Raw genomic sequence first — 22,010 nt, 5'->3', positions numbered from 1 at the left:
CGGGAGATCAGTTAATAGGGGAAGCCGTATCAAGTTATAGACTGTTTTCCACTGTACTTGTCACGGTAATTCGAAGTTCTAACAGAACACTAGGTGCAAAATCGGAAACAATTGCGGCTTCCAGGAACTCTAGATGTTAAACCGGGAGATTAGTTTAAATGGGAGCTGTATCAAGTAATTAAAACCACAAGCAATCATTTAATAACAATTTAGCATATAAGACTGAGACTGCAACCAGCAAAGGAAATATTTAAGAAGTTTTTACCGTATCCAGTAAACTCTCCAACAATAACACCAATAACAACAATTTCCATATAAAATTCGAACATGGCAACTTGATATCATTGGAACAGCCATAGATGAACGTTTGGAGATGCCATTTTAACAGAACTCTTAATATTCTATCAAGCGGTGACAATGTTCCGCTCCCCCCATTCCGACGAAGAATGCCTCTACGACAAATAAGTACTGAACCTCCCAGCATGAACGAAATAATAGAGTCTATGAGATCAATGATAAACGCCACAGCAATCGTCGACAGCGTCACATAACTGGGAAGCGTTATTTCCACAAATGCAGGAGCGAAGCAGGATATTTTTAGCTGGATACAGAAGGCGCGTGTAACATTTGCCAAGCTTCGAAATATATGGCATGCGATCAACATAAGCACTACAACTAAATGCCTTGAAGTCGGTGTTTTTTTATGGTTCAGAATTAGGCTTAGTTACCGCAGAGAAGAAGAAGCTACAAAGCTTTATAAAAAGTTGCCTCCGAAATACTCTACAAATATGCTGTCCCAGAACCATGTCTTATGAGGAATTATGGAGAAGTATTTGACAGCGGAATATCAATACCGAGATCAAGATGAGGAGGTATGGCTGGATCAGACACACGCTTCGTAAGCCGTACGATAATCCCCCCGAAGCTGCTTTGGCTTGGAACCCACAACATGGCGCCGAACTGTTGAAACCGGCAAATCGATAAACGAATTAAAATTAATAGCTCGTAACAGAAATACCTTAAGCTTCCAATTTGAAGTATGGAATAAACATATAATATTAAATGACCAAGAGTTTTAGAAAGGCGATTTTGTGGTACTTACTACGGCCAAATGGCAAATTAGATTTTAGTGAAATTGACATCAATCGAAGTATATTTTTCTAAAGAAGTGACGAATATATATGAAAAGTAATTTTTCGTAAAGAAAAGCCATGAAAATGAGAAATTAATTTTCAATAAAAATGAAGATGGCGTCTAGGCGAATAAAACAGTTCGCCTAAATTTCTCATTGATAGTTGCCTCAAGAGCCAAGTTGGCAGTGTGCTTGGATTGCTCGACTTGGGTCATGGGTTTAATTTCCACCAGAGGCGAGGCCTTGGTCTGTCGCTACGGTGGTATCACAAAGGACTTAAGAGTCTATAAAGGACTGCCACTCTTACCTAACCTAACGTAAGTTCTCATTGAAGTTGGTCGCTGGGGATTGCAAACGGGTCATATCGGCTCCGATTAACAACAAGCAAAAAGGCGTTAGGTTTGGATACCCACCTCCTTTCGTCAAAATCCGGTGAAAAATGCATGCCTTATGCCCCATAGCAGCTTTATCGAAATATATTCCGATTCGGACCAAATACTTATAAGTACAAGTCATTGTTAAATTGTGTATAACAAAATATAGGTCTTATAAATAACCCGATCTGAATCATACACGACACGGATGTCAAAAAGCCTAACATAAGTCACTGTGTCAAATTTCAATGAAATCGGATTTTAAAAGCGCCTTTTATGGGGCCAAGAATTTTAATCGAGAACCGATCGAACCGTTCTATATGGCAGTTATATCTAAATCTGGACCGATTTGGGCAAAAATGTCGAAGAGCTTAACACAACTCACTGTCCCAAATAATGGCAAAATCTGACAATAAATGCGACTTTAATGGCCCCAAAACCTTAGATCGGTCGATATGGCAGCTATATCCAAAGCTGATCTAATCTGGGTTAATCTGCAGAAATATGTCGAGGGGCATAACTTAACTCATTGTTCCAAATTTCGGAGACATCGGACAATAAATGCACCTTTTATGGCCCCAAATTCTTAGATCGAGAGACCGGTTTATATGGCAGCTATATCCAAATCTGGACGGATCTGTGTCATATTGCAGAAGTATGTCGAAGGGCCCAAAACAACTCTCTGTCCTAAATTTCGGCGAAATCCGACAACAAATGCGCCTTCTATGGGCCCAAAACCTTAAACCGAAAGATCGGTCTAGGCCAAATCCGATCTGGCCAAATTGACGAAGGAAGTCCAAGGGACTCACACAATGGGCCCAAAACCTTAAATCAAGAGATCGGTCGATATGGCTGCTATCTCCAAATCTGAACCGAACTGAGCCAAATAGAAGAAGAATATCAAAGGGCCTAACACAACTCACTGTCCCAAATTTCGGCGAAATCGGACAATCAATGCGTCATTTAGGGGCCCAAGACCTTAAATCGAGAGATCGGTCTATGTGGCAGAAGAATGTCGAAGGACCCAAAACAACTCACTGTCCCAAATTTCGGCGAAATCGGACAATCAATGCGTCTTTTAGGGGCCCAAGACCTTAAATCGAGATATCGGTCTATGTGGCAGCTATATCCACATCTGAACCGATCTAGGCCAAATTGCAGAAGGATGTCGAAGGACCCAAAACAACTCCCTGTCCTAAATTTCGGCGAAATCCGACAGCAAATGCGCCTTCTATGGGCCCAAAACCTTAAATCGAAAGATCAGTCTACATCGCAGCTATATTCAAATCTGGACCGATCTCGGCCAAATTAAAGAAGAATCAAAGGGTCTAACACAAATCGCTGTCTCAAATTTTGGCAAAGGCGGACAATCAATGCGTCTTTTATGAGTCCAAGATCTTAAATCGAGAGATTGGTCTATGTGCCAGCTATATCCAAATCTGGACCGATCTATGCCAAATTGCAGAAGGATGTCGGAGGGCCCATCACAACTCACTGTCCCAAGTTCCGGCGATATCCAAATCTGGACCGATCAGTGCCATTTTGCAGAACTATATCGAGGGGCTTAACTTAACTCACGGTGCCAAATTTCAGCAAAATCGAATAATAAATGTGGCTTTTAAATCGGCGGATCGATCTATATGGGGGCTATATGAAGATATAGCCCGATATAACCCATCCTCGAACTGAACCTGCTTATGGACAAAAAAAGAATCTGTACAAAATTTCGGCTCAATATATCTATTTTAAAATACTGTAGCGTGATTTCAACAGACAAACAGACAGACGGACGAACATGGCTAGATCGTCTAAGATTTTTAAGCTGATCAAGAATATATATTCTTTATAGGGTTGGAAATGTGTTTTTCGATGTGTTGCCATTTTTTTGTCCGATTTCACTGAAATTTTAACCAGTGAGATGTACCAGAGGCTGCATCGTGCAAACCGAATGTGGTCTATATCGGGTTTTATATAAATATGGCTGCCATATAGCACGATATGTCGATTTACGGTCTTAGGTCAATAACAGGCACATTTACTATCCGATTTGTATAAAATTTAAATCAGACAATAACTTTGGGACTCCCGTCAGCAGAACCGAATTATGGTCCAGATCAGACTATATTTAGATAAAGCTGCCATATAGACCTATCTGCCGATTTAGGTTCTTGGACCCATAAAAGCCACATTTTTTAACCGATTTTTTGGCCGATTTTAATCAGTGAATTATTTTCAGCCTCCCTTTATATGTCTTAAATATTGTCCAGATCGGACTATAATTAAGTATTGCTGCCAAATAGACTGATCGGCCTGTTAATGGTCTCAAGCACATAAGAGCAGCATTTATGGTCGAGATCAGGGTCTTAATTCCATAAAAATCGGATATATTGCCCGATTTCGCTGAAACTGTGACCTGTATACGAGTTCTTAGCACCTGAATCAAATATGGTGCAATTCAGCCCATATTTGGATATAACTATGATTGTGCTAAGGGAGATAAAATAAAATAGGAAGATGAAATTATTCATTGTGATGGCTATCCAAAGTTCGGCACGGCTAAACTTGATACGTTTTTATTATTTTTTTTTTTATTTTTTATTTAATATCAACCCAATGTGCATCTTCAATTTTTGACTTTTCTATCTTAGCGAGCGTAAGACAACGGTAATATCCTTTTCAATTCTTTCTGTTCTTTACAAATAACTTGGACCAATATAGAGTCCAATAATGGGTTGCCTTTTCTTGTGGTGACTTTCATCTACCGCAATTTATTTTAAATCCTTTCTCATATTCACCAACATCCATCACACATTCATTTGCATGTAGTCACACAACTCGATATCATTCAATTATCTTTAGATTTATTAACTTTTTCTTTTCATTTCCTTTTTTGGCATTGGTTTACCTGCAAAGGATGTGCCTACCCCTAGACATATGACATTTTTAACTTTCTCATTCACCACCACCACTGTTGTTGTTCAATTTTGTGGTCTTAATCATTTTGCCTTTTTTGTGAGCGATTTCGTTTTTCATTTGGTTTTTTTTTATTTATTGTAATTTCAGATATGATTTAATGGCGGGAGTTACACGTGCCGAGGCGTTCTTCTCCTTCAACTCGGGCGATGTGCAGTACGGCATTGAGGCGGACCGGCGTTCAAAGATCTTAAAGGCCTACGTGCGGAACACATACACGTATCATCTCAATGAAATTTTTGCCACCATTGTTAATGAGTACACGGATTGGGAGAGGCCTGTGCAGCATCCAATTAATATCAGGTAAGAATTCCAGACGATCGATAAATCTGACAAACCATTCTACCCTTGCAAGTGTGGCTGTTGGCGTTTATGGCAAACGCTTACATGCAGAGTTTTAAGGCTTGCGGCAGTGAGAGAAGGTTTTTAACCATCTGCCATTTACCTTGTCCCAAAGAGTGTGGACGAATAGTAGACATCCAATGGCCATATATGCACAGAAAATTCAATTAAATAAAAGTCACAAAGCAGAGAGGACACACACCATGGGGAATATTGTTAAGAGAAAATTAATAATTATAGGTAACATTTAAAAGGGAAGTAAATATAGAAGCCAAGAATGGAAGGGAAAATCACAAGGTTCTTGCAATTTAAAAACATGGTAAATAATTATGGCAATTCAGAATTTATTTAAAATTAATATGCAAAGGCCTTTAAGATATGGTGCATATGGCATCTTAAATATATACTGGGTATATACTGCAATAGTTACACCAATAATTCTATATGGTGTGGTGGTCTGCAATTTAAAAACATGGTAAATAATTATGGCAATTCAGAATTTATTTAAAATTAATATGAAAAGGCCTTTAAGATATGGCACATCTAGCATCTTAAATATATACTGGGTATATACTGCAATAGTTACACCAATAATTCTATATGGTGTGGTGGTCTGGTGGACGGCGCTTCAAAAGTCCACCTACTGCTCAATACTTAACCGGAGCCAAAGGATGACTTGTTTGTACATCACAGCCGCTATGAGGACCACAACATCTGATGCACCGAATTTAATGCTACACCTAACGCCTCTGGAGCCTGGCATGGTTCTACATACCAAGGGCATGGAGGGAACTCAAGGTGGTCTTTATCCCTAAGGCGGGAAGAATAAGCCACAGTATGACGAAGGATTTTAGGCCTACTAGTCTGTTATCGTTTTTGTTGGAAACACTGGAAAGACTGATTGACCTGGAGGTGAGGGGGGGACTGGCGCTGGAGAACTTCAGTGGGGCACAAGATTCATACCTCAAAGGCAGGTCGGTGGAGACGGCCCTCCACAAGGTGGTGCAGGAGGTCGACACGTCTCTCCGACAGAAGGATTACACTTTGGAAGCCTTCTTGGATATAGAGGGGGCTTTCAATAATGTGGAGATTGGGGCGATAGCCGCCGCACTGGACCGCATGGGGATTCACCCCTTAATCTCCCAATGGACAAATAATATGCTTTATGGCAGGATTATAAATGCAAACTTGGGAGATTGTGTGGTCAGAAGGCGGGTGACCAGAGGAACGCTCCAAGGAGGGGTGTTCTCGCCGATGATGTGGAAGCTCGTGATTATTGAAATCCTGATGGATCTCGGTGGGGACGGCATGAGGATTATCGCTTATGCAGACTACGTCATGCTGGTGGTCCGGAGCAAGTTTCTGTCAACAATCTGCGAGATCATGGAAGAGTCACTGAGGAGGATGTCGCGATGGGCTACAAGAAATTGTTTGAGGACCAACACAGGGAAGACGGAACTGCTGCTCTTTACCCGTAGACATAAGATACCGAAGTTCAGACTCCCGTCCAGGGAAAGTTTCTGCCAACGATCAGCGAGATCATGGAAGGGTAACTGAGGAGGATGTCGCGATGGGCTACAACAAATTGGTTAAGGACCAACACAGGGAAGACGGAACTGCTGCTCTTTACGCGTAGATATAAGATACCGGAGTTCGACTCCCGTCCTTGGACGGGGTCGAAGGAGGCGAAGTACCTAGGCATAATCCTCGATACGAAACTGTCTTGGAAGAGGTACACCGAGGAAAGAAGCCGTAAGGCACTGTGGGCTTTTTACTCCAGCAGAAAGCAGTGAGGGACGAATGTAGGGCGGATGATGTACTTGAGAAGGATGAGACCTCGATCTACATAGATGGCTCCAAGATGGAGTCAGGGACTGGATTGTGGGTCTACTCGGATGCACTCAATATCAATATGTCTTTGAGACAGCCGGATGAGTGGGCGGTCTTTCAGGCAGAGGTCTTTGCCATTGCAGTAGCCGCAAGAGAAATTCTGGCAAGGGGCCTACCGCCCTCGAAACTCAGATTTTATGTGGACAGTATGGCGGCGCTCAAGGATTTAGGGTTGAGGATGGTGAGGTCGAGATGCGTGGCGAACTATTTGGAATCCTTAGATAGGCTCCGGGCCCACGATGTGACGCTGACATGGGTTATTGGGCATGAGGGGATTCCAGGGAATGAGAGGGCAGACGAGTGCGCCAGGAGGGGTTCGTCTGCGCCGGGCGGACCAGTCATCGGTATTGCTTACGTGCCATTCAACCTAACCTAACCTAACTCCTCTGGACATTGTGGCTAGACAAATTGCTGCCACTGCCGTGAGGCTAAGGAAGCTTTCTCTTTGGTCATGTGGCGGCAAGGGTCACTTTGTTATCCCTGATACATTGTCTGAAGATTCAGGCGGTGTGGATGACACCCTGCCTGAGCCGTTTGTTTTTTTTTTTTTTTTTTTTTGATAAAAAGTACTGTACAACTATAGAAACGATTTTAACCACGATATCCCAGGCTGTAGAAGTTACATAGACTTCTACATGGAACTCCAAACTAGACGAGCAGATGGGCTTTGGGGTGTACTCTAAAGATCTAGACCTGGTCATACCGGAAAGGTTACCCGACCACTAAATCTGTGGAGCCATATCCATAGCGACATGTAAGCTAAGTTTTCAGGACCAGATACGAAGAACAACGAATGATGCATGGACATAAAGTGGCTGGGCATTCAAAAATTATGTGGCCTAAACTAGACTTGAAAAGGTCTACCGCTGGCTAGAGTACCTTAAAAAAACCGTTGTCGCAAGTGATTAAAGAACTTTTAAGCTCTACTTAATCGCTATTAGCGTAAAATTTTTGTCTCAATAATGCAAGCCAAAAGTTGTTTTTGTTGTTGTAGTAGTGTGTTGTATATTGAGGGAGCAACCCTTGCCGATGAAAGACTTTATCGGGTCAATCTGTTACATACAACGTAAACTGTTCAGTGTGAACTTCCATGTTCCAATCTTAAACCGTATTCTGAATCCATAGGTCGTCATCGGGGGAATGTTGTTTCTTGTTGATGTTTCTGCAATCGTGATTTTTTTAGATGGATGGTGGATTGGGCCATCGCATCGACCGGGTTTTCTTTATGGTAAATCTTCTGAAAATCTGCCAGCACTACCGTTGGCCATTTCTTTGGGGTCATCCGCTGCCGACCCTATTGCACGGACCCATCGTTTTCGTATTCGTATCAGTGCAATCGGGACACCCCTTGCTTTTGCTAAGTTTTTGGTTTGCCTCGCATATTTTATTTCTGCGGTTTCCAATCCACCACCTGGAGAGGCGTCCGATGTGAGAAGTAGCATGGATACTCCCACCCTTTCCTAATTGGAAGTGTAAACTTAGGACCCTTTCCTATGGGCAAGGCTAGTTTCAATACCCTTTCCTAAGCAAAAGGCTAGTTTAAGTACCCTTTCCACTTTGGTTTTATAACATCTGCATTGATTCAAAAGGACAGCTTTGTCTGATCATTGTGCGAATAACATCTAAATGACTTCTGTTATCACAACGATAATCACTTGGCAATATGGGATCTCAATGCAATTGTAAGGTTTTTCAATTTAAATTTCGAATCAGCAAAAAAAAAACGAAAACTGAAGATTCACAAGTTTGTTTTCTTCAACACTTCATTAATATTTACTCCAACAGAAATTCCCAAATGTATTCGTATTCCCATTGTGCGTATTCCCATTGTGCTCTTCGGTGAGATACAAACAACAAATTCAATTTAAATGCTTTCACCCGTAAATAAAATAACACACATATATCAGCATATGGGTGTATGTAAATATCGCTATGAATTACTTTTGGTTCGTGGCGTCAGTGGTGTCGCTCGCTCCTTCCTTTGTTTCGTTATGAATTATGATCGAAACCTGACCATGGTGCGTATAAACAATAATTCTGGTCACATATAACACTCATACGTGGCATGGACCAAACTGAAAAATGTGCAACATTTAAATTAAAGTTACTTTAAAACTCTTAACAAGAAACAACAAACACCGACATTTGTTGCTGATGATGTTCATACTGTCATTTCCTTGCAAAGAAGGCGGATATGCCACCACACTCATGTACATAAATACCAAAACTGCTTTGACAAGAAAGTTAATGTTTTACCCCAACACAGGTACGCACGTTAACATACTCGCCTACCTACACACACACACACACACGAGAAACACCAAATAATTGGATTTTTGTGGCATATATTCAGGCGAAAGTGGAAGATAATGATGTGCAGTTTATCAGAGACAAGACTTAATATATTTCCCTACCAAAAACATAAAAGTCCTTATTGAGGATATCCTTAAAGCCTAACGACTTCAAACCTACTCGAGACGCCAAGGAGCAAGTGTTATCGTGGTTCAAATTATGAAATCTCCACTCGTTGTTGATGGCGTCCTCCTGCAGTGTATAGACAATTTTATGTAAAATTTATGGTTTCCTCAGTTCAGTCGCAAAGAATTCTTATATTTAGACTAAAATATATTGCCAACTTTAGGTTGTACAAAAAAGTGGCATTTTATATTAAATCATGATTTTATTTGCCTTCTAAGCAACATGATTTAAGGAAACCTGGGAGGCCAAAGGGATAAGACAACAAGTGTGTGTGGGAAAATACACAAAATGTTTCGCATATATGACATCGACTGACAGCAGAATATGATTTAACAAGTTGTCTTTTTAAAAGTTTTCCTTGGCTCAGTCAAAAACTTAAAAAAGACCCTGCATAATATATAACATTTTCCGACAGAGTCTTCAAGTCAAAGTTATTGAATTCCTTTATCAATGCCAAGTGTTTAATGAGCTGGAAAAGTTGTTGCTTGACAATCTAAAAATAAACACAGCCCCTCTCATTGCTTATGCCTATCGAATCGCTTGGCTTCTTATCATAATTAGACATACCGCATAAAATTTGAAACAGCCACACCGCATCCTTGCCACCCAAGCCTCCTCTTTGTTATCCATTGTAGATGACATATGACTGTTTAAAATTGTCAGGCAAAACATTTGTCAATCGTGAAGGACAAAAAAAAGCAAAAACCGAAAAACGAAATCCAACGCAGAAACTGTCAAAAGAGAATCCCCAAACAGAGTTGACCTTTTTTATATCCTGCGGATAATCAAAAACTTGGGAAATATTTCTTGTTACCTTTTTTTACATTTTGATTGATTTAAAGATTATGCCTAAGAAGAAAAAAGGAAACAAAACGCAATCACATTAGGATATTGAAATCGTAAAATTGCTGTTCTGGAACAATGGGAGATTTTCAATAGAAACCAGTTAAAATGCATTAAGTTTGACCAGGACGAGCTTTGAATGAACTTTAGATATGTATAAATCAATCACATTTTGTCATATTCTGATGAAAAAGAAACCTTTTTTATGAACCCAGAGTTGCTATATCGTAATAGGGTCCGATTTGAACAAACCCGACATGAACGTCGAGAGTTCTAGCACAATTCATTGTTCAAGGCGGTTAACAGAATATTGGTCTATTTGGCAGCTATATCTAAATATGTAAGGGTTTAGTACACATCATTGTACCGAATTGCAACAAAATCGGATAATAAACGCTGGGTTTATGGGTCTAAGAACATAAATCACGAGATCAGAGCATATGGAAAGTACATCCAATAGCCCGATCTTCACCATACCCAATACAAAAGTTGAGAGGCCTACCAAAACTCATTGTTACAAATTATAGCAAAACCGGATAATAAATGCGCCTTTTATACACCCATGACCTTAATTCGGGACAATGGTATATATGGAGACTATATGCAAATATAGACCGATTTGAGTCGTATTTAATAAGGATTTCGAGGGGCTTAACAAACCCTTTTGTCTCAACTTTCAACGAAATCTGATAAGAAATGTGTCATAATTGGGCCTAGGTTAAGTAAGGTTGAAACGAGGTGCAGATATTAATCCGCCCCATGCCACTATGGACATACACCTATGTAGACCTCCTTTCGTCAAAACCTTATGTCTCATAGCAGTTATATCGAAATATGTTCCGATTTGGACCAAAAACTAATAAGTACAAGTCATTGTTCAATTGTATTCAATATAACAAAATATTGGTCTTTTTAGTAGCTATTGTATATCCAAAAATAAACCGATCTGAACCATATACGACACGGATGTCAAAACCCTAACATAAGCAACTGTCTCAAATTTCGGCAAAATCGGACATTAAATAGGCTTTTTATGACCCCAAAACCTAAAACCGAGAGATCGGTCTATATGGCAGCTATATCCAAATCCAACCCGATCAGGGCCAAATTGAAGAAAGATGTCGGAGGGTTTAAGACAACTCAAATTTACCAAATTTCAGCAAAACAGGATAACAAATGTGACTTTTAAGGGCCTAAGACCCTAAATCGAAGGATCGGTCTATATGGCAGCTATATCCAAATCTGGACCGATCTGAGCCAAGAAGACGAAGGATGTAACACAACTCCCATATAACCCATCTTGGAACTTAACCTGCTTATGGACTAAAAAAGAATCTGTGCAAAATTTCAGCTCAATATCTCTATTTTAAAAGACTGTAACGTGATTTCATCAGACAGACGGACAGACGGACGGACATGTCTAGATCGTCTTAGATTTTTACGCTGATCAAGAATATATATACTTTATAGGGTCGAAAATGGATATTTCGATGTGTTGCAAACGAAACCCATCCTTCGGTGGTGGATATAAAAAGAAAATTTTCTCACAAACATTCCAATTAGGAACAGGGGGCAAACTATTCGCATATAAATAGGTCCCGTCCGGTTTAGGCTCAACAATAACGCTCCTTCTTTTTATAGCCGAAGCTGAAATGCGTCCAGCAGACCTGCACCAATTTGGGGAGAAGAGTTTAGATATCAACAGCACTAGAAGGGGATGATGAAGGATATTCGCTCAAGTTTATCAAATGAGAAAAGTTTACAGTTTTAGCATCCCAAGAATTGTGGGAGCTATATCCAAATCTAAACCGAATTGCCCCATTTCCAATCCCCACAGCACTACATTAACAAAAGAATATGTTCATAAGTCAAACGGATTATCTAAAACGTTGTACCGTTATCGTAATTGTGACAGACCGGACCGGAGACGGACATGGCTGGATAGACTGAGAATGTGAAGTCCAAAAATGTTTACCCCAAAATAAACACTGTGCGAGCAAACTTAGCATTTAAAAATTCAAATCTCCCCAGCTACACAAATCTTAAATGCCATGTAAATCCTCTAATTTAAATTTAAGCCCATCGCAAACATTTCCTATTCTAAGTGGAAACGGATAATAGTGTCGCATTTTTTACCATTCTGTTATCGGAAAATTCTAAATTGATATAATCAGCAAATAGAGCATGCACATCCGCACCTACCCTGACATATACAAACAAATATACATACATACATTTATAACACAACTAGTATTTCAAGCAAATTTTCAATGAGACCAATCAATGCTGTATATATAAAGCTAACTCGCACACAAACTAGCTACCAAAATCATTGACGTGCACAGAATTTGCACAGGGCGACAACAATTGCGGCAGCTTTAACAATGGCGGAAAGAAAAAAAAAAGATTAACAATTTCCCACAAATTACACATTTTACACACGCTTTTCAAATAACACCGCAACAATAGGGAAAAAAATCTCAACAAAACTTTTCCCTAGATTTTATAATGAAAACATACTCCCAGTCAAATGCTATACCCACTCACACACACACACACACACACACTGTATAAAAGACCATAACAACAGCATCAGGGACTGAGGGATTGTGAATGGCTCAACAACACCTGCATGAAAGAGCAAAGAATATAAAAGAATTTTTGGATATATCAAACATAACTTGACAAAAATAAAAAATAAATAAAATACCAAAAACACACAACACAATTCAATAACAGTCACTCATTTCTAATGCATGTGCTAGTCTGCTAACAGACGTACATTGTTGTCGTTGTTGTTATTTTGCTCTTTACACATTTATTCCTCGCTAATGTGGGCACAAACTACATTTTTGGTGGTCTTTGGAATCAATGCATGATTTATTCACACCAACAGCGGAAGTTTGACAAAATACACAGCCCACACATACAAAGGCATGTAAAAACTTTACAACACATACTTTTGCACACACGTAGTCACCTTGTGTGTCAGTCATTATTTGTAACAGTATAACAAATCTGCAAACCGGATGTAATACAACAAAATTCGCAGAATCAAGGGAAAATTATTTCCACACATTGAAATGGAAAAAAATTCTACGAAACTTTAACAATAAAGAGAATAAAACCCATTGACAAATCCCACAATTGGATGTTTTATTTGCCATGTTCGAAAGTGTTTAAATTTGGTTTAATGGTGAATTAACGCTTAAATGGAAATGTTTTTTTTTTTTTGAAAAAAAACGGTTCGTTTGTTGCTGCAGAACTGGCCACATTTACCTTAATTAGAGGATATTTGAAATGAGCCAAAGGATATGCAAGTTAATTGAGATTAAAAAAGTTTATTTGACCCATTAGTTGTATTTGCTTACGACGCATCGTATCCGCTAAGTTTGCATCGCTCGCCATTACAGTTGAACAATAAGCCAATAAGCCGGACAAAATCGAATCTGTGTCTGGAATTATTTGAGAGAGTAGTTAGCAGGAGTTGCTAAATGAAGCAAAGTTCTCTCATAGTAATGAGCGATTAAATTAAAGGACATCATTTTTAAAGCAGCATTTCCAAACAGTCGAAATGGGTGTACCTGAAATTTTGTGTCCAAGGGGGTCGCGCTTAAAAGTAGAGTAGAGTAGAGTAGAGTGGAGTAGAGTAGAGTAGAGTAGAGTAGAGTAGAGTAGAGTAGAGTAGAGTAGAGTAGAGTGGAGTAGAGTAGAGTAGAGTAGAGTAGAGTAGAGTAGAGTAGAGTAGAGTAGAGTAGAGTAGAGTAGAGTAGAGTAGAGTAGAGTAGAGTAGAGTAGAGTAGAGTAGAGTAGAGTAGAGTAGAGTAGAGTAGAGTAGAGTAGAGTAGAGTAGAGTAGAGTAGAGTAGAGTAGAGTAGAGTAGAGTAGAGTAGAGTAGAGTAGAGTAGAGTAGAGTAGAGTAGAGTAGAGTAGAGTAGAGTAGAGTAGAGTAGAGTAGAGTAGAGTAGAGTAGAGTAGAGTAGAGTAGAGTAGAGTAGAGTAGAGTTGATTAGAGTAGAGTAGAGTAGAGTAGAGTAGAGTAGAGTAGAGTAGAGTAGAGTAGAGTAGAGTAGAGTAGAGTAGAGTAGAATAGAGTAGAGTAGAATAGAGTAGAGTAGAGTAGAGTAGAGTAGAGTAGAGTAGAGTAGAGTAGAGTAGAGTAGAGTAGAGTAGAGTAGAGTAGAGTAGAGTAGAGTAGAGTAGAGTAGAGTAGAGTAGAGTAGAGTAGAGTAGAGTAGAGTAGAGTAGAGTAGAGTAGAGTAGAGTAGAGTAGAGTAGAGTAGAGTAGAGTAGTAGAGTAGAGTAGAGTAGAGTAGAGTAGAGTAGAGTAGAGTAGAGTAGAGTAGAGTAGAGTAGAGTAGATTAGAGTAGAGTAGAGTAGAGTAGAGTAGAGTAGAGTAGAGTAGAGTAGAGTAGAGTAGAGTAGAGTAGAGTAGAGTAGAGTAGAGTAGAGTAGAGTAGAGTAGAGTAGAGTAGAGTAGAGTAGAGTAGAGTAGAGTAGAGTAGAGTAGAGTAGAGTAGAGTAGAGTAGAGTAGAGTAGAGTAGAGTAGAGTAGAGTAGAGTAGAGTAGAGTAGAGTAGAGTAGAGTAGAGTAGAGTAGAGTAGAGTAGAGTAGAGTAGAGTAGAGTAGAGTAGAGTAGAGTAGAGTAGAGTAGAGTAGAGTAGAGTAGAGTAGAGTAGAGTAGAGTAGAGTAGAGTAGAGTAGAGTAGAGTAGAGTAGAGTAGAGTAGAGTAGAGTAGAGTAGAGTAGAGTAGAGTAGAGTAGAGTAGAGTAGAGTAGAGTAGAGTAGAGTAGAGTAGAGTAGAGTAGAGTAGAGTAGAGTAGAGTAGAGTAGAGTAGAGTAGAGTAGAGTAGAGTAGAGTAGAGTAGAGTAGAGTAGAGTAGAGTAGAGTAGAGTAGAGTAGAGTAGAGTAGAGTAGAGTAGAGTAGAGTAGAGTAGAGTAGAGTAGAGTAGAGTAGAGTAGAGTAGAGTAGAGTAGAGTAGAGTAGAGTAGAGTAGAGTAGAGTAGAGTAGAGTAGAGTAGAGTAGAGTAGAGTAGAGTAGAGTAGAGTAGAGTAGAGTAGAGTAGAGTAGAGTAGAGTAGAGTAGAGTAGAGTAGAGTAGAGTAGAGTAGAGTAGAGTAGAGTAGAGTAGAGTAGAGTAGAGTAGAGTAGAGTAGAGTAGAGTAGAGTAGAGTAGAGTAGAGTAGAGTAGAGTAGAGTAGAGTAGAGTAGAGTAGAGTAGAGTAGAGTAGAGTAGAGTAGAGTAGAGTAGAGTAGAGTAGAGTAGAGTAGAGTAGAGTAGAGTAGAGTAGAGTAGAGTAGAGTAGAGTAGAGTAGAGTAGAGTAGAGTAGAGTAGAGTAGAGTAGAGTAGAGTAGAGTAGAGTAGAGTAGAGTAGAGTAGAGTAGAGTAGAGTAGAGTAGAGTAGAGTAGAGTAAAGTAGAGTAGAGTAGAGTAGAGTAGAGTAGAGTAGAGTAGAGTAGAGTAGAGTAGAGTAGAGTAGAGTAGAGTAGAGTAGAGTAGAGTGGAGTAGAGTAGAGTAGAGTAGAGTAGAGTAGAGTAGAGTAGGGTAGAGTAGACTAGAGAAGAGAAAATCGAGAGTTCGGTCTATGTGGCAGCTGTATGCAAATCTGGACCGATCTGGGCCAAATTAAAGAAGGAAATTGAAGACCTAACACAACTCCCTGTCTCAAATTTCAGCAGCTTTGGACAATAAATTCGCATTTCATGGCCCCAAAACCCTAAAACCGAGAGATCGGTCTATATGCCAGCTTTATCCAAATCTGGACCGATCTGAGGCAAATCAAAGAAGAATGTCAAAGGGCCCAACATAACTCACTCTTCCAAATTTTGCCAAAATCGGATAATGAATTTGGCTTTTATGGGCCTGAGACCCTTAATCGGAGGATCGGTCTATATGGCAGCTATAACCAAATCTGGACCGATCTAAGCCAAATTAACGAAGGATGCCGAAAAGCTTACACAACTTATTGTCACAAATTTCAGTATAATCGCATAATAAGTGTGGATTTTATGGACCTAAGACCCTAAATCGGCGGATCGGTCTATATGGGGGCTATATTAAGATATAGTCCGTATAGCCCATCTTCGAATTTAACCTGCCTATGGACAAAAAAAGAATCTTCACAAAGTTTCTGCTCAATATCTCCATTTTTAAAGACTGTAGCGTGATTTCAACAGACAGACGGACAAACGGACAGACATGGCTAGATCGTCTTAGATTTTTACGCTGATCAAGAATATATATATATACTTCATAGGGATGGAAATGGATATTTCGATGTGTTGCAAACGAACTGACAAAATGAATATACCCCCATCCTTCGGTGGTGGGTATAAAAGAGTAAATATATTTAAATTGACTCTCGAATGTGATTTGCATATTGGTTTTATGCTAAATGTATCAATTTAAATTTCATAATAAATTCATTGAAATTATTTTACAAACACATTCTCACATTTATTGGTTTTACATGGCTTTTATAACGGTTCTTGCCAAAAATGTCCAATTCAATAAAGCGTTAAATACCACAGATGCCATCGTGAATTTACATTCAGTCAGCTTGTTCCCTTTTTGTAGCCATTTGATTATGTTGCACGTCATTTCAATGTAAACATGATACCAACAACTGATTGTCCAATTTTGAAATAATTCAATGAAAAAAAAAACGAAACCAAAGAAAAAAACAAATATAATAATTTATGCTGATTTTCAAACATTTGCACAGTGTCGGATAAAGGATGCACAACACGAAGTCAAATAGTGCAGCATAAAAATGGTTATAACGTACACTAGGAAGTATAGCATAATGGTAAAGCTACAAATCCAGATAACAGCAACATTGAAAGTATACAATTGCTTTAAATTCGAATTTTATGATTGCTTTGCTTTAATTGCAATGACAGAACATTTGTTCTACCAGCCGAACGTAGAATAGCGTTCTAAGCGCCTCAATCTTCTGCGCCCACTTCGGAATCTCTGGCACCAAGTTTCCCATCACTTAATCATTCCATCGGGCTTTTGGTCGTCCCGGTTCAAAAGACTTCTTGCTTTCAAAAGACTTCTTTGCTTCGAAGTTAAAATTAAACAAGTAAAAGTGTGCTAAGTTCGGCCGGGCCGATCTTGCGAACCCACCACTACGAATTCTTTTTAAGAATAATCGAGAGTTCCAATCTTTCGTCCTATATGGCCCGATATTCCCATGATTTCCGATTTGGGGGGGTATTTTGCGGGGGTGAGATGGTCCCCTAAACCCTACCTGTCACCACCGTGCTCTATTCTCATATATCTATATGTCCTATTTGAAACGCATATTGCCATTGGCCTCATAATTGGATATCAAATTCGTGTTCTAATCTCAAATGCCTTTCATGTTATCCCCTTATCTTAAAAGTCAGCAAATATGTCCAGTTTGGGGTATGGACCCTAGAAACTACCAATATAGAGCTCCACTGTTTTGAAGACCCACATTGTCCTGGTAAGAAAATACTTCCTATTTAGGGGTTTTCATGGTGGTGGGACGTCCCCTAGATAGTTAGTCACGAATGTTGATATCAAATTTGTGGTCTACTCCCAAATATCTTTCATTTGAGCCCCATATGTTCATAGTCGGCAAACCTGACTGAATTGGGGGTGGTTTGGGACATGGGGCGGTCACTTAGTAACTTGGCCTTGAAATTTATATCAGATTCATGTTCTACTCTAAAATACCTCTTATTTAACCCCATATTGCAATGGTCAGCAAATACTTCCCATTTCGGTGGTGTTATGGGGGTGTGGTGGCCCCTAAGTCACTTTTCCTGAGTGTTGATATCATACTCGTGTTTTACTCTCAAAGATTTTTCATTTGAGAGGGGAGGGGAGAGGGGAGAGGCGGCCCCCTAAACATTTGTACCCATATTTGGATATCAGATTCGTATTCTACTCGTAAATAACTTCAATTTGAATTCCATATTGCCATGGTCGGTAAATATGTCTGTTTTAGGGGTGTTTTGGGGCTTGGGGTGGTCCCCCTAGCACTTTGGTCCGACAATTGGATATCAGATACGTTTTCTTATCCTAAATACCTTTCATTTGAGTTCCATATTGTCGTGATTGGTCTAAGTATATGTTTGGTAGGTTTTAGGGTGGGGCGGCCCCCCAGGTACCCCATCCGAAATTGGATACCAAATTTTTATTTTAGGTTACTATAAGAGAGTAAACACAATTTAAATCGCACAACCTATTTACAAGATTTTACGTTTTCGAAACTAGGGTAGGGGGAGAGCATGCAAGCCCTCCCTCTCCTTCATATATCAAAAAGTATAGTACCCCTATTTTCACCACGGGGTCACTATGCACCTTCTGTGAAAATTTCAGGAAAATCGGTTCAGCCGATTTTGAGTCTATAAGGAACACACAAACAAACACAAAGTGATTTTTATACCCTCCACCATAGGATGGGGGTATACTAATTTCGTCATTCTGTTTGTAAGACCTCGAAATATGCGTCTTAGACCCCCATAAGGTATATATATTCATGATCTTCATGTAATTTTAAGTCGATCTAGCCATGTCCGTCCGTCCGTCCATCCGCCTGTCTGTCGAAAGCACTCTTACTTTCGAAAGAGTAAAGCTAGTCGCTTGAAATTTTGCACAAATACTTTTTATTAATGTAGGTCGGTTGGGATTGTTAATGGGCCAAATCGGTCCATGTTTTGATATTCCTGCCATATAAACCGATCTTGGGTCTTGACTTCTTGAGCCTCTAGAGGACGCAATTCTCGTCCGATTTTATTGAATTTTTGCATAAGGTGTTTTGGTATCACTTCCAACATCTGTGTTAAGTATGTTTCAAATCGGTTCATAATCTAGTATAGCTGTCATATAACCGATCTTGGATCTTGACTTCTTGAGCCAATAGAGCTCGCAATTCTTGTCCGATTGGGCTGAAATTTTGTATGTGGTGTTCTGTTATGAATTCCAATAACTGTGCGAAGTATGTCGCAAATCGGTATATAACCTGATATAGCTGCCATATAAACCGATCTGGGATCTTGACTTCTTGAGCCTATAGAGGGCGCAATTCTCATCCGATTTGGCAGAAATTTTGTGCAACGTGTTCAATATTGTCTGAATCGATCAATAGCTTAATACAGCTCTCATATAAGCCGATCTCCCGATTTTGCTTCTTGTGCATGCCGCAATTCTTATACGAATGAACTGAAATATTAGACAATGGCTTCTACAATGTTCAGCATTCAATTAAGGTCCGAATCGGACTATAACTTGATATAGCTCCAATAGCATAACCGTTCTTATTCAATATTCTTTGTTTGCCGAAAAGGTGATACCGCGCATAGAACTCGACAAATGCGATCCATGGTGAAGGGTATATAAGATTCGGCTCGGCCGAACTTAGCACGCTCTTACTTGTTAGATATAAGAATACGAAAATATTTCAAGTCCCCCTATAGAGTAAAATTCACCCATTGTGCGTTGCCCTAGCAACTTCATAAGCCATGGAGTGTGATTGGTTTATTTATTTTTTTATATTATTTCCACTCTGTGGCCATAATAAAATAAATAATTTTTTTTTGCCACAAAATTTGTGCCATAATTGAGAACTGAAGCAATTGCAAATAAATGAATTTTTAATTAAACATAAATCCTATTTAATAACAACATTGTGCAAATGTCCGTAGAGCCAAAATGAAGTTTAATTTCACTTGCCGTAATTAAGAGCACATAATTTGATTGGAATTATTTTTTTATTCGCTCAATTAAATTCATTTGACTTGCCGTTTTCCATTTTACAGGGATGAAACTCTGGAAGCCTTGAGCGATGCTCAAGTAGTGGCTCCTGCTGCTCAAACAGTGGACCTACATTCGGCTGACCACCGCAACTCATATTTGTATGTATTTGATTATCAGACACGTTATGGCGATTATCCACAGGTAAGTTGGACGAAAACCACATGATTTATGGCCAAGCACGTTTGGTCACAAACCCTCTGACCTATGCGTTTTGCTTGTTGTTTCCCTTTGATTGGTGGCTTACAGCGCCAAGGATGCATACATGGTGAGGATTTGCCGTACATATTTGGAGCACCCTTGGTGGGAGGTTTCAATCACTTCACACGCAACTATACCAAGACTGAAGTGAGCTTGTCGGAAATTGTTATGCTGTATTGGTCAAATTTCGTAAGAACGGGGTAAGTTAACGAGGAATTTAATCATAAATACTGAGAAATAAAAAAACTTGACATCTAGCGTTCTTACATCCGATTACTGTTGTCCAATAATGAACTATTTTTTATACCCACCACCGAAGGATGGGGGTATATTCATTTTGTCATTCCGTTTGCAACACATCGAAATAACCATTTCCGACCCTATAAAGTATATATATTCTTGATCAGCGTAAAAATCTAAGACGATCTAGGCATGTCCGTCCGTCTGTCCGTCTGTCTGTCTGTCCGTCTGTCCGTCTGTCTGTTGAAATCACGCTACAGTCTTTAAAAATTGAGATATTGAGCTGAAATTTTGCACAGATTCTTTTTTTGTCCATAAGCAGGTTAAGTTCGAAGATGGGCTATATCGGACTATATCTTGATATAGCCCCCATATAGACCGATCTGCCGATTTAGGGTCTTAGGCCCATAAAAGCCACATTTATTATCCGATTTTGCTGAAATTTGGGACAGTGAGTTGTCTTAGGCCCTTCGACATCCTTCGTCAATTTGGCTCAGATCGGTTCAGATTTGGATATAGCTGCCATATAGACCGACCCTCCGATTTAGGGTCTAAGGGCCATAAAAGCCACATTTTTTATCCGATTCCGCTGAAATTCGGGACAGTGAGTTGTGTTAGGCCCTTCGACATCCTTTTGTCAATTTGGCCCAGATCGGTTCAGATTTGGATATAGCTGCCATATAGACTGATCCTCCGATTTATGGTGTTAGGCCCATAAAAGCCACATTTATTACCCGATTTTGCTGAAATTTGGTACAGTGAGTTTTGTTGGGCCCTTCGACATCCTTTGTCAATTTGGCTCAGATCGGTCGAGATTTGGATATTGCTGCCATATAGACCGACCCTCCGATTTAGGGTCTAAGGGCCATAAAAGCCACATCTTTTATCCGATTCCACTGAAATTCGGGACAGTGAGTTGTGTTAGGCCCTTCGATATCCCTTGTCAATTTGGCCCAAATCGGTTCAGATTTGGATATAGCTGCCATATAGACCGATCCTCCGATTTATGGTGTTAGGCCCAGAAAAGCCACATTTATTACCCGATTTTGCTGAAATTTGGGACAGTGAGTTGTGTTAGGCCCCTCGACATCTTTCTTCAATTTGGCCCAGATCGGTTCAGATTTGGATATAGCTGCTATATAGACCGATTTCTTGATTTAAGGTTTTGGGCCCATAAAATGCTCATTTATTGTCCGATGTCGCCGAAATTTGGGACAGTGAGTTAAGTTAAGCCCCTTGACATACATCTGCAATATCGCACAGATCGGTTCAAATTTAGATATATCTGCCATATAGACCGATATCTATGTTTTAGGTTTTTGGGCCATAAAGACGCATTTATTGTCTATGGTATGAAATTTTCACCGAATTTTGATGAAAGGTGGTTTACATATATACCCGAGGTGGTGGGTATCCAAAGTTCGGCCCGGCCGAACTTAACGCCTTTTTACTTGTTTTTTCTTGTTTTCTTTTCCAGGAATCCTAATGAGCAGATGGAAAGCGATCATGGTAGCCGTCAGGAGCGCAGTCGATACAAAACCATCGATTGGACGGCTTACGAAAGTGTACATAAGAAATATTTGAATTTTGGTAAGTCTAAAAGCAATTGAAAGAAAAATTTTGGCAAAAATCAAGTAAAAGGAGGCAAACAATTATAATGTCAGTGTCTGGCCTAGGCAAAACCAAATGTTACTAACCAAGTGTAATCTGACAGTTCCATTGGAAAGTTTGGCATTTTCT

At 39.6% G+C, this 22,010-nt stretch overlaps 1 protein-coding gene across 2 annotated transcripts in view; it reads left to right on the top strand.

Annotated features, from left to right (window-relative positions):
- Positions 1-22,010, top strand: part of LOC106094073 (neuroligin-4, Y-linked) — a 368,403-nt gene that overhangs the window by 342,709 nt on the left and 3,684 nt on the right. For both annotated transcript variants that reach the window (XM_059363690.1, XM_059363691.1), the window contains 4 exons: positions 4,570-4,782; positions 19,835-19,973; positions 20,079-20,230; positions 21,748-21,860. In XM_059363690.1, coding sequence (XP_059219673.1) covers positions 4,570-4,782; positions 19,835-19,973; positions 20,079-20,230; positions 21,748-21,860 — 617 coding nt within the window. The remainder of the gene's footprint in view (positions 1-4,569; positions 4,783-19,834; positions 19,974-20,078; positions 20,231-21,747; positions 21,861-22,010) is intronic.

Source organism: Stomoxys calcitrans, chromosome 2, assembly GCF_963082655.1.
Source record: "Stomoxys calcitrans chromosome 2, idStoCalc2.1, whole genome shotgun sequence".
In the NCBI taxonomy this organism is placed as follows: Eukaryota; Metazoa; Arthropoda; class Insecta; order Diptera; family Muscidae; genus Stomoxys; species Stomoxys calcitrans.
Note: the sequence above shows the minus strand (reverse complement) of the source record. Positions and strands in the feature narration are given on the sequence as shown.